A 14,108-nucleotide genomic window follows, 5' to 3' on the forward strand; every position below is an offset into this window, starting at 1 on the left:
CCTCTCCTCTTCTCTAGTTGAGAAGCTGCAGTCGCTGAGTGATGAAGAGTGGAATGTCTTCCTTTTGCAGCTTTGTACATTTCTTGAAGAACAGAACCCGTCCACTGCTCCTCCTCCTCACTCTATAGCCACTCGCTCCAGACTCAATCTGCTGTGCTATCTCTGCTGTGTGGTTGGACATAAAGTTGTTGCTAACAGGCTGATGAACTCAACACTGGTAGGGAAACATGAACTAAGGATCCCTGTTGAAATATTGTTGCATCACTGCTGGCTGGGTTGGACAAGACAATATTGGGTTTTTTAGAGATTATATTAGACCCCAACACATTCAATATAATATTGTATTAGTATTGTATTATGTTATTAGTCAAGTGGGAGCTGTTAGTGCAGTGACAAGGACAAAGAGGCATTATTCGAGGCCAAAAAGGGACTTCTCTTTCATCAGACTTTGAACAGGAAATAGCTCAAAACATGGCATCCCAACCCTACGTGTGATACTGTTGTTTTATTCACCAATCACACTCAACTTCTCATGAAAGCCACGGGTATAAGCTCTCAAATACTTTTTGAATTTAATTTCTATCTGCTACAGAGGCTGAAAAATCTTCTGTTGAATTTCCAGAAAAACTTTTTTAGGTGGTTCTTTCAAAAATCGTTAAAAACCATAGGTTTTCCAGGCATTTTTTCCTGGCGTTTTAGGCCTTAATGGGTTAAAGAAATGTGCAGCTGTTTTACTCAAATGCATACAAACTTGGCAAATTTTAACAAGCTTATTAAAAGTCATAATGAATCTAAAACCCATGTTTTGCTGCATACCTCATTATTTCCTACAGATTAGTTGCCTAATCTTGTCTGTAAATTTTTCTCTCTATGTCTATCTCTCTAATCTCCTCCCTTCTTCATTCAGCTTTCAGTATTGACCCAGCAGTTACGACAAGCTCCAAACTGGGAAGTGTAAGTACATTATGTATGTATTTTCTCTATAAACTAGGAGCATGATTGTGTGCCTCATAGTAATGTATGAGAAGTGGTTACTACTGATACTCAGTTAAAACGAAATTTAAAATAATGATTGGTGGAGCTGAACTACAAGCTACTGAGATATGGATAGCCAAGATGCAAGTGAGAATTTAACCAGGATAGAAAGGCTTCTGGCTGAAAAAGCACTGGGACATAGCAGCCAAATTTGTTTTTGGCTGCACTAAAGTAACAAACATCAGGGGCAGACAAGCAAGCACTTGGAGGATAGCACCCCGTCAGGGCTGTCTCCTCGCTTGCTCTTTTTTCTTTTACTCTCCCTCTCTCTCCCTATCCTTTTTCTTTTACACTTCTTAAAGAACTGTGTTTCCAGTTTGTTGCTATTAACACCAAAATGAACTGGAAATTATATTTCCCTGATTTTCTCTTAAGTATTGATTTTTCTCTTTTATCACTTTGACTGTTTTTTACATGTTAGTGATTGAAAATACTGTAAGCAGTAAATCAGTAGTTGTAACATTTGCTGTTAAATGAAAAAAAAAATGTTTTTCAGACGGAGCAAGGTTCTCAGAGTGATAGGTCTACTGGCTCTGCACTGCACTGAACTAGAAGAGGACACTCCTGTTTCTGAGGTCTGTAACACACACACACACACACACATACTTTTAGTGTTGTATATCTCTGTTCATTCAGCATTTAGTTCCTAGCACAGTTCAAGTTTGAATTTTCTCTCCTTGTTATCGTGTCCTCTGGCCTCCTCTTCACAGTTTGGTGAATTGGAGACTATATTGCCTGTAGGTGTGAATGTGAGTGTGAATGATTCAATAATATATTCCTGAATTAATGGAGGCTGCAGCCCCAGGACCTAACTGTATCCCCGCAGTTCTGAAACTGCAGCCTCTGAAACTGCAGGAAGATGCTACTTGAAGGGTTGTCTATCTCAGTGTGTCTGCCCTGTGATTGCCTCATCCAGTGTCAGCTGAGCTCAGCTCCAGACCCCTGCAAACCCTCTAATGTCTTGTTCACACTAGATTACGTAACCCCGATTTACCAAGGAGAAGGATAAGAAGTTACAGATAATGGAAGGATAAATAGATGGAATTCCAAAACCTTTGCAAAACATTTTGAGTTTGTAAAACCTGCAGTACCAGTTTACACCATGAGGTGACAGTACATACCAGCAGATGTACAGGAAGTATGCATTAAAACATATAACATGAAAAGTGTGTTACAATGAGCCCTGTGCCCATTTACAATGATGTTATGCACATATATGCTTTTTGGTAAATTTATAGATATATCTTTGTTTTTGTCTTAGGGGCATATCAGCAGTAACTAAAACTTGTAGCCCAACATAAAGGGAAAATAATATGAGGACAGGAATACCTGGTATGTCCACACTAACTTTAGGACAAGTATGTACCAGCAGGGGGCATTAAAAACCTACAAAACAGCATTTCATTTGCCATAGAGATACTGAAAACAACTCACTCACTCAGTCACCCACTTACTCACCCCTCCCCTATTTTGCCAATTTTACAGATTGGTAAAATGGGTTGTAAAAGCTTGCTATTTGTAATCAAGCATTGCATAGTAATACAAGCTAATATTACCACAGAAAGTGTTTGTACTTCTAGTTTAACTTTTATGATAAATATTTGCATAGCTCGAGATCTTTATTGCAGTTGTTTTAGTTTTAATTATGCATTGTTTTTACAGAGTGTTTTAATTTACATACACTACATTTAATTGTTAACCATATAATAGTAACTCCATAGTGGACTTTCTTTGTCATAGTTATTTTAATGATGCAAGTGAAACTGCTCGACATATGTAGATACATATATATGTAGTTGCAAGTTTATTAGCTACAGCTTTTTAAAACTAATGAAGTCATAAACAAATATCACAAATGACAGCATACCCCTCTGTTCTTACACCCTTGTGTAAGGAAAACTCCCCAAAAACTTCCTTAATGGGGGAAAGATGGATTAAACCTCAGGAAGAGCAACAAAGAAGGGCGGACAGATTGTAAAGCCTCTTGAAGCAAATATGTGATTTGTGATATTGAGTTATAGAAATAAAATTCCCTTGACTTGACTATTGGACTGAATTAATATGAACTATGTATACCTAATAAACTGGCAAATGAGTGTATGTAGCTAAATCGCCCGTACATACCTCTAATTATGTTAAAGACCATCCTGTAAGGTAGTTGGACATACTTGTCTACACACAAATTTTCCTGGAGTCACACAGACAATTCAGATACTTTCCTGAGCCCCCCTCAAACACATGCGCACACACACAAACACACAGTCAAACCGAGGAGTGTTGAACTAATTCAACATAAAAGCAGTTTTGTGTGGAGGTGAGATCTGGAGCCTCTCTCCCTTATTTGATCTTTTCATCCTAAACAGAACTGAACATCTTTTTCCTGTCTCTCTACTCTTCTTTGTCTCTTCATCTGCTCGATCACATCTATTTATTCAGAATGTAATCCATTCCGGCTACAGTAGTTCCGATCCCACATCCGCTCTCTTTCCTGGTTTGTCTTTCTTTCCCCCACTTGTTCTGACACTTTACTGCTGCTGAGTCGTCACGGCGATTTACAAAATGGCCGACTGTGGCATAGCAGTGTTTTTTCGGGGAGCTTGTTGTTAAAGACAAATGGCGGAACATTTTTTCCGCTACCCTTCTTACCTCCCTGCATCTCCTGTAGGATGACAAATTGTTAAGAAAAGGACAAAGCTGAACATTTGTGCCTGTGTCTTTGTGTGTCCTTCTGTTTGTGTCTATGTGTGTGTCCATCTATAGACTCAGCAGGGGTTTTCTGTGTGTGTGTTTGTAAGTGTGCATGGTCTTTTTGAGACGTGGTTGTGTGTGCACTCAGCAGGGGTCCTGTGTATGTAGTTTTCTGTGTCTGTGTTCAGTTTCCATATTTGTGTATGTGTCTCTGTGTGTGTATTCTTACGTTATAGTGATGCTAACAGATGACCAATAAAACCACACTTGCATTTTTTTTAATGTGTGTGTGTGTGTGTGTGTGTGTTGTCACAGCAGGGGTTCTCCTGCTGCAGTCCTGCTGATTGGAGTGTCAGGGCTGGGCTTAGTTACCATGGTAACTGCTATATGCTTCGAACCCCCCCTCCAACACACACGCACACACAAATGCACACGCACACAAATGCACGCACACACACACACACACACACACACACAAACACACACCTGGCTGTCTCTGTCTCTCTTTCTGTCTCACTCATTACACGTCACCTCACACGTCTGTCCTTCTGCTATCTCTTTTCTTTCTCCCTTCAGTTTGTCTATCTTTGTCCCTCACTCTCTCTGTCTTTCTCATCAAATAGAATTAAATGAGAATAGAATTTTGCGGGTTAATGTTACTAACGCATGCTTACTGCTTTCCTCATGCGACATAGGGAAGCTGTGCTTTCAAAACCTTCTAGATATCATTTTCCCCTTCACTTATCATCACTTATAAAGTTTTCTGTGGCTTTAACAGCGGTTTAGCTGGTAAAGCTTCAACTGTGCAGGGTGTTTCATGGGGATATGGAGTCTTAACGCATTCTAAGAGCTCACACAAATCTTGAGGAACACACGTTCAAAGTGCATTGGCTTCAGGAAGACACTACTGTGTTTGGTAATACTGCAAGGCAAAAATGACAGTTTTAGCCAATTGTGTTGTGTAAATATCTAAATAATCCTACAGTACATTATATATTTATATGCTTAAGGTCAAACAGATATTATAGCAGTATTGTTTCATGGAGATATTTGGTGAAAAGGTTCTCAGAACCTGTACTAATCTTACTAATTAATTACCTCTTAAATTAGGTGTATGATTCTTTAACAGTTTTAATACAATAACTTTATTTGCTTTGTATAGACGAGTAATGCATTTGTTGTCTTGTTATATTATTTGACATACAGTGTCTCATATCTACCATGGTCCACTTCAGAACATGTATACATTTTTTATTAAAAAGCTAACATGCCAATTTTGAAAGTTAAGCAAATTTTAGAGTAAAGCTGGGTACATGGAGATAAGAGGGTTACCTCTGACTGCAATGCTGCAACACTGCTTCATGCATCAGTTTCTTCTCTCACCTCAGCAGAGACAAGCCTTGGATTAGCTTTAAAATAACGTAGCACCATTAATCCACCAGCCTTTTGTCTGTATTCCTTCTTTAATATCTGTCCCAAGTGTAGACACACACTAACTACTCATGTGCACTATGTGTATGTGTCATATTTGTGTGAGTATTTGTAGAGTATGTGCTGTGTTGGGACGTCTCTTTCTTCTCGCTGCCACTATATCAGTACTGTTTATGCATGTTGATTAAATGCATATGTTTATGGTTCCTTGTGTGCATTCATGTGCATTATTTGATCTGAGGGAGTGTTGATGCTGATATAATGATGTGTTCTGGGAGGGAAAATAGTTGTGTGTGCCTACATTTATGTTTGCTTTTCCACTCTGACTCGTTGCACAGGGGTTGCCTTTCAGTAGCCTCTGCTGAGAGCAGCTGCGTGACCAGTTTCAAACACACCCCAGAATTTCTGCTCCCCAATCAGTCATTTATGTTATTGGTAGGTTTCGGTCAGACAGGGAGTAAGGGAGAAGAAAAGAGAAGTAATGTGGAAAAGAGGCAAAAAAACAAAAGCAGTGTCTTTACTGCACATATGTACCATCACATAGTTGGTTAGTATGGTATGAGTTTATAGTTTATTTATTAACCCTTTATCAGGCGAAGAACCGCATTTGGTAACTTCAGCAGATATCCAAAATAAAAAATAAAAATATTTTGAGAAAAAAGTTGCAAATTTACTAGATTAAAGTGGCAGATCTACAAGAAAAAAAGTCGCAGATTTAAGAGATTTAAAGTAGCAAATCTGCGTGGAAAAAAGTCACAGATTTATGAGAAAGAAGTGGGGAAATAAAGCAACTTTTCTCGCAGATTCACCACTTATATCTCTTAAATCTGCGACTTTTTTCTTGTAGATTTGCCACTTTAATCTGGTAAATTTGCAACTTTTTTCTCGACCCCATTTTGATGTTACCAAATATAGTTCTTCGCCTAATAAAAGGTTAAGATACTACTTGAATGTGTCAGCCCTGTGAACTAAGACATAATGACGTCTGTCCTAGTGTCAAAGAGTATTGGAACTAGTGTTCAGACCTACTCAGGATTCCACTGGCAAACTGATACTGTACCATGCTCATCAGTGGCTCAGCATGAGGATACACTATGGTTCTTGGGCAGAAATAAAAGGAAAGAACACCTCTTCGGGGAAAGGGGAAGATATGTTTGGAGAGAAAACATGACAAACAGACTGTTACCACTTTTCACCCTACAATGAGAAAGAGAGACAGAAGATGAGAGACAGTGAAAGCAAGTGAGTGTGAGAAAAAGATGTAGAGGAGAGAGAGATGGGGGGGAAATTGAGAGAGATTATGTGATACATACATAGAGGGTAATTCAAAGTAGAGCAGGAGGAGTAAAGGCACACTTAGAGTAAAAACAATAGAGGAAGGAGAAACAGAACAGAGAGATGGAAAAAGAAAAAGTGGAGAAGAGAGAGGGAGAGATAGAGGAGTGAGGCACAACTTGCATCAGATCACAGAGGGGAGAAGCTGGCAGTAATGCTAATGCCAGGAAGCAGCCAGCCAGCAAGGCTGTCTCTGCATATACTTAACTCTGTGCGTGAGTGCGGTGTGCATTTCTTACAAGTGCATATGATTGCATGAATTTGTGTACCTAGTTATATGTGTGCATATACTTACTGCTCTGAATACACATGTCTGTACATGTCGTTGTGTGCGTCACCATGTATTTTAGTGTCTATGAATGCATTTCAGTGGTTTTTAAGGGAAATTGTTATTGCTGCTGCCCGGCCCATATCTTTCTCTTTCCTGCTTTGTTTTTCCCCCTCTTAACCAACCTTGTTTTGCCCTATTTATCCTTTATCTAATTCTATTATTATTAATATCTATTTCTCCTTCCTTCTTTCATCTTCTTGCACTGTAAAACCCAATGTTGGTTGTTTGTTATTATAACTAATTTTTCCTTTTCAATACAACAATGATTTGTGCAAAAAGTCATTTTAACTTAAAATATTGAGTCAAATAGCAAGATTCATTTGAGTTAACTCCATTGTCTTTGTTGTCTTGACATAAAATTATTTTACAGCATGGACACTCAAATATTTAAGTTGAAACAACAAGTTGGGTTTTACAGTGTGACTTGTCATTGTCTTGTCACTTTATGCAATCCTTCTTCCATGTCCTCCTTATAACCTAACCTTTCTACTTTCACCCTTACCTGTCTTTAGGTTATCTCATTGTATGGAGTGTCCTGTATTGGTTCATTTAACATAGTACATTTTCTGTACACTAAACTGTACCTCTGAATGATGATGAGAAGCAATACTTAGCCAAATTGCTTTCATTGAATTAACAAGCGTAACATCTACACTCCAATACAGTAGATGGTGGTGGCTAATCATCAGTTTTACTTATTTCATACAATGATATATCTGATTTGACAAATTATGTAGAGCATTTAGATTTGAATTCTTTGTAAAAATGCTTTTTAAAAGCCAAATTATGCTTGTGAGTTTTTTTGGAAAAAAGAACATAATACGTTTGTGAAATAATAACTGATACTTGAAAGAGTTAAATATTATTGACACCATATAATAGAACTGTTTATTTAAATCAATTTAAAAATGCAAGTGCTGATAAAACTCTATCTGTTCTCCTCTCTATCTAGGCTGTGTCCACACTGACGGACCTGTTGAGAGAGAACCTGAGGAATAGTAAAATAAAGCAGTTCCTGCTGCCACCACTTGGGGAGATCCTCTACCTCATCGCCTCTCAGGTAGGTCTGAATCAAGAAGATGGTTTAAAGAGACAAATATAGAGACAGAGATACAGCCGTTTATTGATCTAAATGAAACATTTTAATGGATCTAAACACACTCTCTATTAGTGAAAAATGGGTGCATATGCATGGATTGCAATTGTTCTATAGCTGACAACAAAGTTTTTTTCTACTCCTTTTGAAGATTTTTTTCCTTTATTTTAATGACAGTGACATGTGAGTTTCTGATCGGAATTGTGATATTTCTGTTGTTATAGGTCTTTGACCATGGCCTTATGTGAAAATCAACCTGACTGTGGTTGGAAGTTAAACAAATGACACAGAAATGCAGAGAAGTTAAGACAAAAGTGAAAACAACTAATAATATTGCTGTGGAAATGTGAATGTGCAATCATTTTCAGTCTCAACAAAAACGAGATATATCACCTCTCCACAGTTTATTCAGCTTAGCTGAAAAAGCCACAGTTACATAAGTAATGTGATTTACAGTAGTTTGAAGTATTGACAAAAAGTCAAAGAGGGTCCAGCTATTTGGAGAATATATATGAATATTTCTCTAGCTTCTGTAAAAATCACTGACTCACAAATCAAGTGCCAAATCTGTGGGAAAGTATTCCTTACTGTTTGACTTTCTGTTATTAGTCTAAATCGGGTATTGAATTTGAAAATGCCTCACCTCAATGCGACCTTGCTTGGACCACATTCATCTGTGAAATCTGCCTTCATTTTGATCTCAATTACACACCTATAAAGTTTCGAACCTGGTCTCACAGGAATCCGTGAAATAGCCACGGATTCGCTTAACTCAAAATCCGTGGAATAGGCACGGAATAACTCATATTTTTGTGAAACTGACACGGATTTCGCTACAATGCAAGTTAATGACAGTCATATCCCGTGGCTATTGGTTTGTTCCAAGTCACGTGACTTTCAAGGTCCCGGCGGTCAGAACAAAAACATGGCGGACAGTTCTCTCATTTTTAGTGAAGAAATCAATATTTTTGACTTAGTTTCTGCATAAAAATGGATTTGATCACATTTCTAGCGAGAAATATGTGTTTTATTTTCTAAATATTCACTCAGTGAATGTACATAATCACTTTGTATGTTGGAATAGCCACGGGATATGACTGTCATTAACTTGCATTGTAGCGAAATCCGTGTCAGTTTCACAGAAATTTGAGTGATTCTGTGGCTATTCCACGGATTTTGAGTTAAGCGAATCCGTGGCTATTTCACGGATTCCTGTGAGACGATGTTGAAAGTTGCATGCGTCTTGCATGGTTCTAACTCCATCGCAGTGAAACAAATCTGTTGACAAACATTTGAACACCTGGCCAAGTGCTCAGAACTCGTTCTGTGGTATTTCTTGCTACAGTAGGTGCCACATTTTACATGAAAACAATACCAACTGCACTGTTGCGGCTGGTAGCTAGCATACAACGTTGTGCTTATGTAGTATAGACCTTACACTTATAGGCTGTCAGGATGCCTCAAGAAATGTCCTTTTAAATGTAGATAGAGAAAATCATCTTGCAGAGAAAAGTTTCTCTTATCCCAACTCTTAAGTAATTAATGCAGAGTGACTGCTTTCTTTGGAGTTAATGAGTCAAAGTGAAACAAGCACAACACTGATGCCAGATGCCAGAAAGATCAAAACACATTTTCTTATTACATTAGCAAGAAGACCAATCTTGAGTGAAATGAATGAAACTGAGTGCTCTGTCATTAGGTAATGGAGTTTAAATTTACATGCTGACTAAATTCAATTGAAAGCAAATTGACCTACAGCCCTGAAAATTACAAGAGAAAGAGTGAAGAAGGCCTCGTTTGACTTCATTAGAAAAGGTGAACCCAATTTATTTCTGGTTAACCTCAATCTCACCAGGCAAGTCGATTAAGTGTAAGATTTTTATTTACAAGACTGATGGATAACCTTCAAAAATCGATCACCCCGCCTGATTACACTTATTACTCTCCTGAAGCTGCGGGGAATCTCATCAGTGCCCTGTAGAAGCTGTTAATAAATTGACTTTTCTGATCCTGCAAGAGATGGTGTTTTTCCAAGGAAGCCACTGTGTTCTTGACAAATAATAACACTATAATAAACTGATTCGTATTACCTCCCTCAGGGTTCAGGGGCAGTTGTTAACAGCACTTTAATAGTGTAGATGTTTGTCAGTAGTTACAGTAATTCAATTCAATTCAATTCAACTTTATTTATAGAGCGCATTTCATGCACAAGGCAGACTCAATGTGCTTCACAATGGATATACATAAGTACAGTTAAAAAACAAAACAAGACAACAGAAAACAAACAAACAAAAACAAACAAAATTAGAAAAAATAAATTACAAATTAATTGAAGAGTGCAGGTAGACAAGCTATGCCATATTCACCACATACACATTTACTTACTCACACACATAAGTAAGAAAGTAAAACACTAAAGCTTGCACATCATTTTAAAGATAATTTGTTCTGTAACATGTTCCAACATAATGGGGGTGGTGGTTTTGCCTTGCCAAGGAGTTTTCGGTTTGGTTTGTTTGTCTGAAGGATTACGGGAAAACTGCTGGTCCAATTTTCACAAAACTTGTTGAAAGGATGTAGCATGAGCCAAGCAAGAATCCATTAAACTTTGGAATGGATACAGAAATTATTTTTCATTTTCATATGCCCTTGGCAGAGATCTTCGCTCTCTAGGTGCCCGTCTAGTTTTCAATGTCACTGAAGTTAAGGTTGACAAAGTATACTTGATTTGAGTAATTCCACACTTCAGCAAAAAGTCATTAGGTGTAATAAAGTAAATAAAGATTTAATTGAGGAGTAATGAAGGATGTACCTCAAGGTATTGGTAAGTGTTGTTTACCATTAAATATAGTTGCACCTGAGTTGTAAAGTCAAAACAGCATTATTTTGCTTGAAGAACATTCAAAGGTTCCTCCTTGCCCTTTCTCTCCCCACTACAGAGAAACTGCATACGTTTTTAACAAGAACAACTATAATGTTTTGTTCTTAGGCCTGTCTAAATTTCTGTAATACAATTATAACAGAGAGCTCACATTACTCGTGTTGTTCAGTCCCCGTACTGGCAGTTAATATTTAGAATACATAGTAAAAGATGCTTTTACATGTTTAGAAATACATTTTCATGTGCTCACTGCTTACTGTATTGTTGATATGCTGCCAAAATGCGTATATATATATATATATATATATGTATACAGTACAGGCCAAAAGTTTGGACACACCTTCTCATTCAATGTGTTTCCTTTATTTTCATGACTATGACATTGTAAATTCATCAAAACTATTAATGAACACATGTGGAATTATGTACTTAACAAAAAAGTGTGAAATAACTGAAAACATGTCTTATATTCTAGTAAGCAAAGGGTGGCTACTTTGAGGAATCTAAAATACAAGACATGTTTTCAGTTATTTCACACTTTTTTTTGTTAAGTAAATAATTCCATATGTGGTCATTCATAGTTTTGATGCCTTCAGTGAGAATCTACAATGTAAATAGTCATGAAAATAAAGAAAAACGCATTGAATGAGATGGGTGTGTCCAAACTTTTGGCCTGTACTGTATATACAGGCACACAGGTGTATATAATATAATCCCAAAGCAGGAGTTAATTCATGAGTGGAACTTTAGTGCTTAGTGCAGGCTTATGGATGGTAGTGATTAGTTAGAGGTTAGTAGTAACCTTTTTGTTGATTGGGGGATTGGGTTTAAAAAGGACATGTGAACATAGCGTGGAAAACTCACGTTAGCAATGCTTTGCACATGGATTTGGGTTATCTGGAGTGCCTACCAACACACAAAATGTTAAATGAAACAACCCAGTCAAAACATATGAAAGTTTTTTTGACATTTTGGCAAAAAAAAAAGAAAGTAAAAGATCACATGTAAATATATATTCACAGCCTTTGAAATGACACTCAAAATTGAGCTCAGGTGCATCCTGTTTCCACTGATCATCCTTGAGATGTTTCTACAACTTGATTGGAGTCCACTTGTGGTGAATTCAGTTGATTGGACATGATTTGTAAATGCACATGCCCGTCTATATAAAGGTCCCACAGTTGGAGCACAAACCAAGCCATGAAGTCCAAGGAATTGTCTGTAGACTTCTGAGACAGGATTTTCTTGCGGCACAGAAAAGGGGAAGGCTACAGAATTTTTTCTGCAGCATTGAAGGTCTCAATGAGCACAGCGGCCTTCATCATTCGTAAATGGAAGAAGTTTGGAACCACCAGACTCTTCCTAGAGTTGGCCGCCCGGCTAAACTGAGCGATCGGGAGAGAAGGGCCTTAGTCAGAGCACCACAGTGCTCTGTGGAGAGATGAGAACCTTCCAGAAGGACAACCATCTCTGCAGCACTTCACCAATCAGGCCTGTATGGCAGAGTGGCCAGACCGAAGACACTCCTCAGTAAAAAGCACAAGACAGCCTGCCTGGAGTTTGCCAAAAAGCACCTGAAGGACTCCCAGACCATGAGAAACAAAATTCTATGGCCCAAAATCGCCCCTTCACCTGGCCAATACTATGGAGCTTGGTTGTGGCAGCATCATGCTGTGGGGATGTTTTTCAGCGGCAGGAACTGGAAGACTAGTCAGGATCGAGGGAAAGATGAATGCAGCAATGTACAGAGACACCATTGATGAAAACTTGCTCCAGAACGCTCTTGACCTCAGACTGGGGCAAAGGTTCACAGCCAAGATAACATAGGAGTGGCTTGAGAGGTCCTGCAAAGAAGAACTGCCCAAAAATAAGTGTGCCAAGCTTGTAGCATCATACTCAAAAAGACTTGAGGCTGTAATTGCTGCCAAAGGTGCTTCAAGTATTGAGCAAAGGCTGTGAATACTTATGTACATATAATATTTTCGTTCTTTATGTTTAATACATTTGCAAACATTTCAAACAAACTTTTTTTCACTTTGTCATTATTAGGGGTAAACTTCAGCCGTTGGTGGGGTTTTTTTCAGTCGATGACAATGAACTTAACTTTTATTGCTGTGTGGGCTTCTGTCTCAGACTCAAAGTTTATTTTCGTTTTTACTTGAGAATTTGGTATTCCTCCAGCAGTGCCACTCAAAAAAATTGATCCCTCTCAAAACCCAGTAATTATTTAATTTGTAGAGTTGAGTCTTTTGAGTCCTCTGGCAGACTGCCAGGTTGGCTGTCTGGTGGGTTTTCTGGACAGTCTCAATGATCAGCTGCATTGCTGCCTCTATTCTCAAGGTTAGAAATAACCACACCAACATGAACTTGTATTGGTCTTTGGACTGATTTCAAGGTTTCAAGGTTGAAAATGGAGGTGACCTGCCATTCTGTGAGCTGACTCAGAAAGCTGTTGCATTTTAGTCCACAAATGTTAAAGCCAACAAATGAACCCAAGATTCACCTGTGGTACGATCCCAATTGGTATGGTGAAAACTTTTCCTAAAATACTATATGACAACAAAAAGTTTACTGAACTACTACATGACCACAGAAAACACCGCAGAGGATCATACTGATTGTTGCATCATTTTCGGCACATGTAGTATTCACTAAATACAATAATAAATAATAATATTTAAGTTGTTTGAACAGCATCATAAGTAGTATCTTCATTACAGCCAGTCCTAATCAAAGTCCAATACACACTATGTAAACTTATCCTGACAGGTGGAATCACTGTCTGTTCATGGTAGGAGAAGCAGTTTTTTTTTAGTATTATGGAATGGCCCTTTAAGTGTCCCCAGGTAAAATCAGCTGCTTTGTTCCCCTCTTCTTCTGCAGCACCAGTCAATGACAACGATTAGCTATAGCCTCCAGTGCTGTCTTTATCCTCAAGGTTAGATATAGCCCAGAGCTGAGCACAGTAGCAATGGAATGGGGCATGAAAAGATAAAAATATTTGTTGAAATAATCAGAGTTTTTGGAATGTAAGACAGCACTGATATGATAGCATATATAGCGTATTTTGTGAGGTATGAAATACACATTTTCATTGTGATAAATCGGATAAATTCCTCTTGATAAATAGTAGTCAATCAACCAAAAAACACTTGCTAAATTTGAACTTATAAACTTATTTTAAACTTGACTTCAGTATGGTGAAAGTGTGACTTGTATAATGTTCGTATATGTTTCTGAATAAAATCAATGATTTGAAGAAAAAGAATCTGTTCAATTTGAATAGTTATGAAAGCATGTTAGACAGGGTA

General features: G+C 37.9%; 1 protein-coding gene across 2 annotated transcripts in view; it reads left to right on the forward strand.

Moving 5' to 3' along the window:
• ulk4 (unc-51 like kinase 4) overlaps nucleotides 1–14,108 on the forward strand; it is a 91,695-nt gene that overhangs the window by 9,049 nt on the left and 68,538 nt on the right. For both annotated transcript variants that reach the window (XM_059340189.1, XM_059340188.1), the window contains 4 exons: nucleotides 18–217; nucleotides 908–954; nucleotides 1,532–1,610; nucleotides 7,773–7,880. In XM_059340189.1, the coding sequence (XP_059196172.1) occupies nucleotides 18–217; nucleotides 908–954; nucleotides 1,532–1,610; nucleotides 7,773–7,880 (434 nt within the window). The remainder of the gene's footprint in view (nucleotides 1–17; nucleotides 218–907; nucleotides 955–1,531; nucleotides 1,611–7,772; nucleotides 7,881–14,108) is intronic.

This window comes from Centropristis striata, chromosome 8 (genome assembly GCF_030273125.1).
Source record: "Centropristis striata isolate RG_2023a ecotype Rhode Island chromosome 8, C.striata_1.0, whole genome shotgun sequence".
NCBI classification, from domain to species: Eukaryota; Metazoa; Chordata; class Actinopteri; order Perciformes; family Serranidae; genus Centropristis; species Centropristis striata.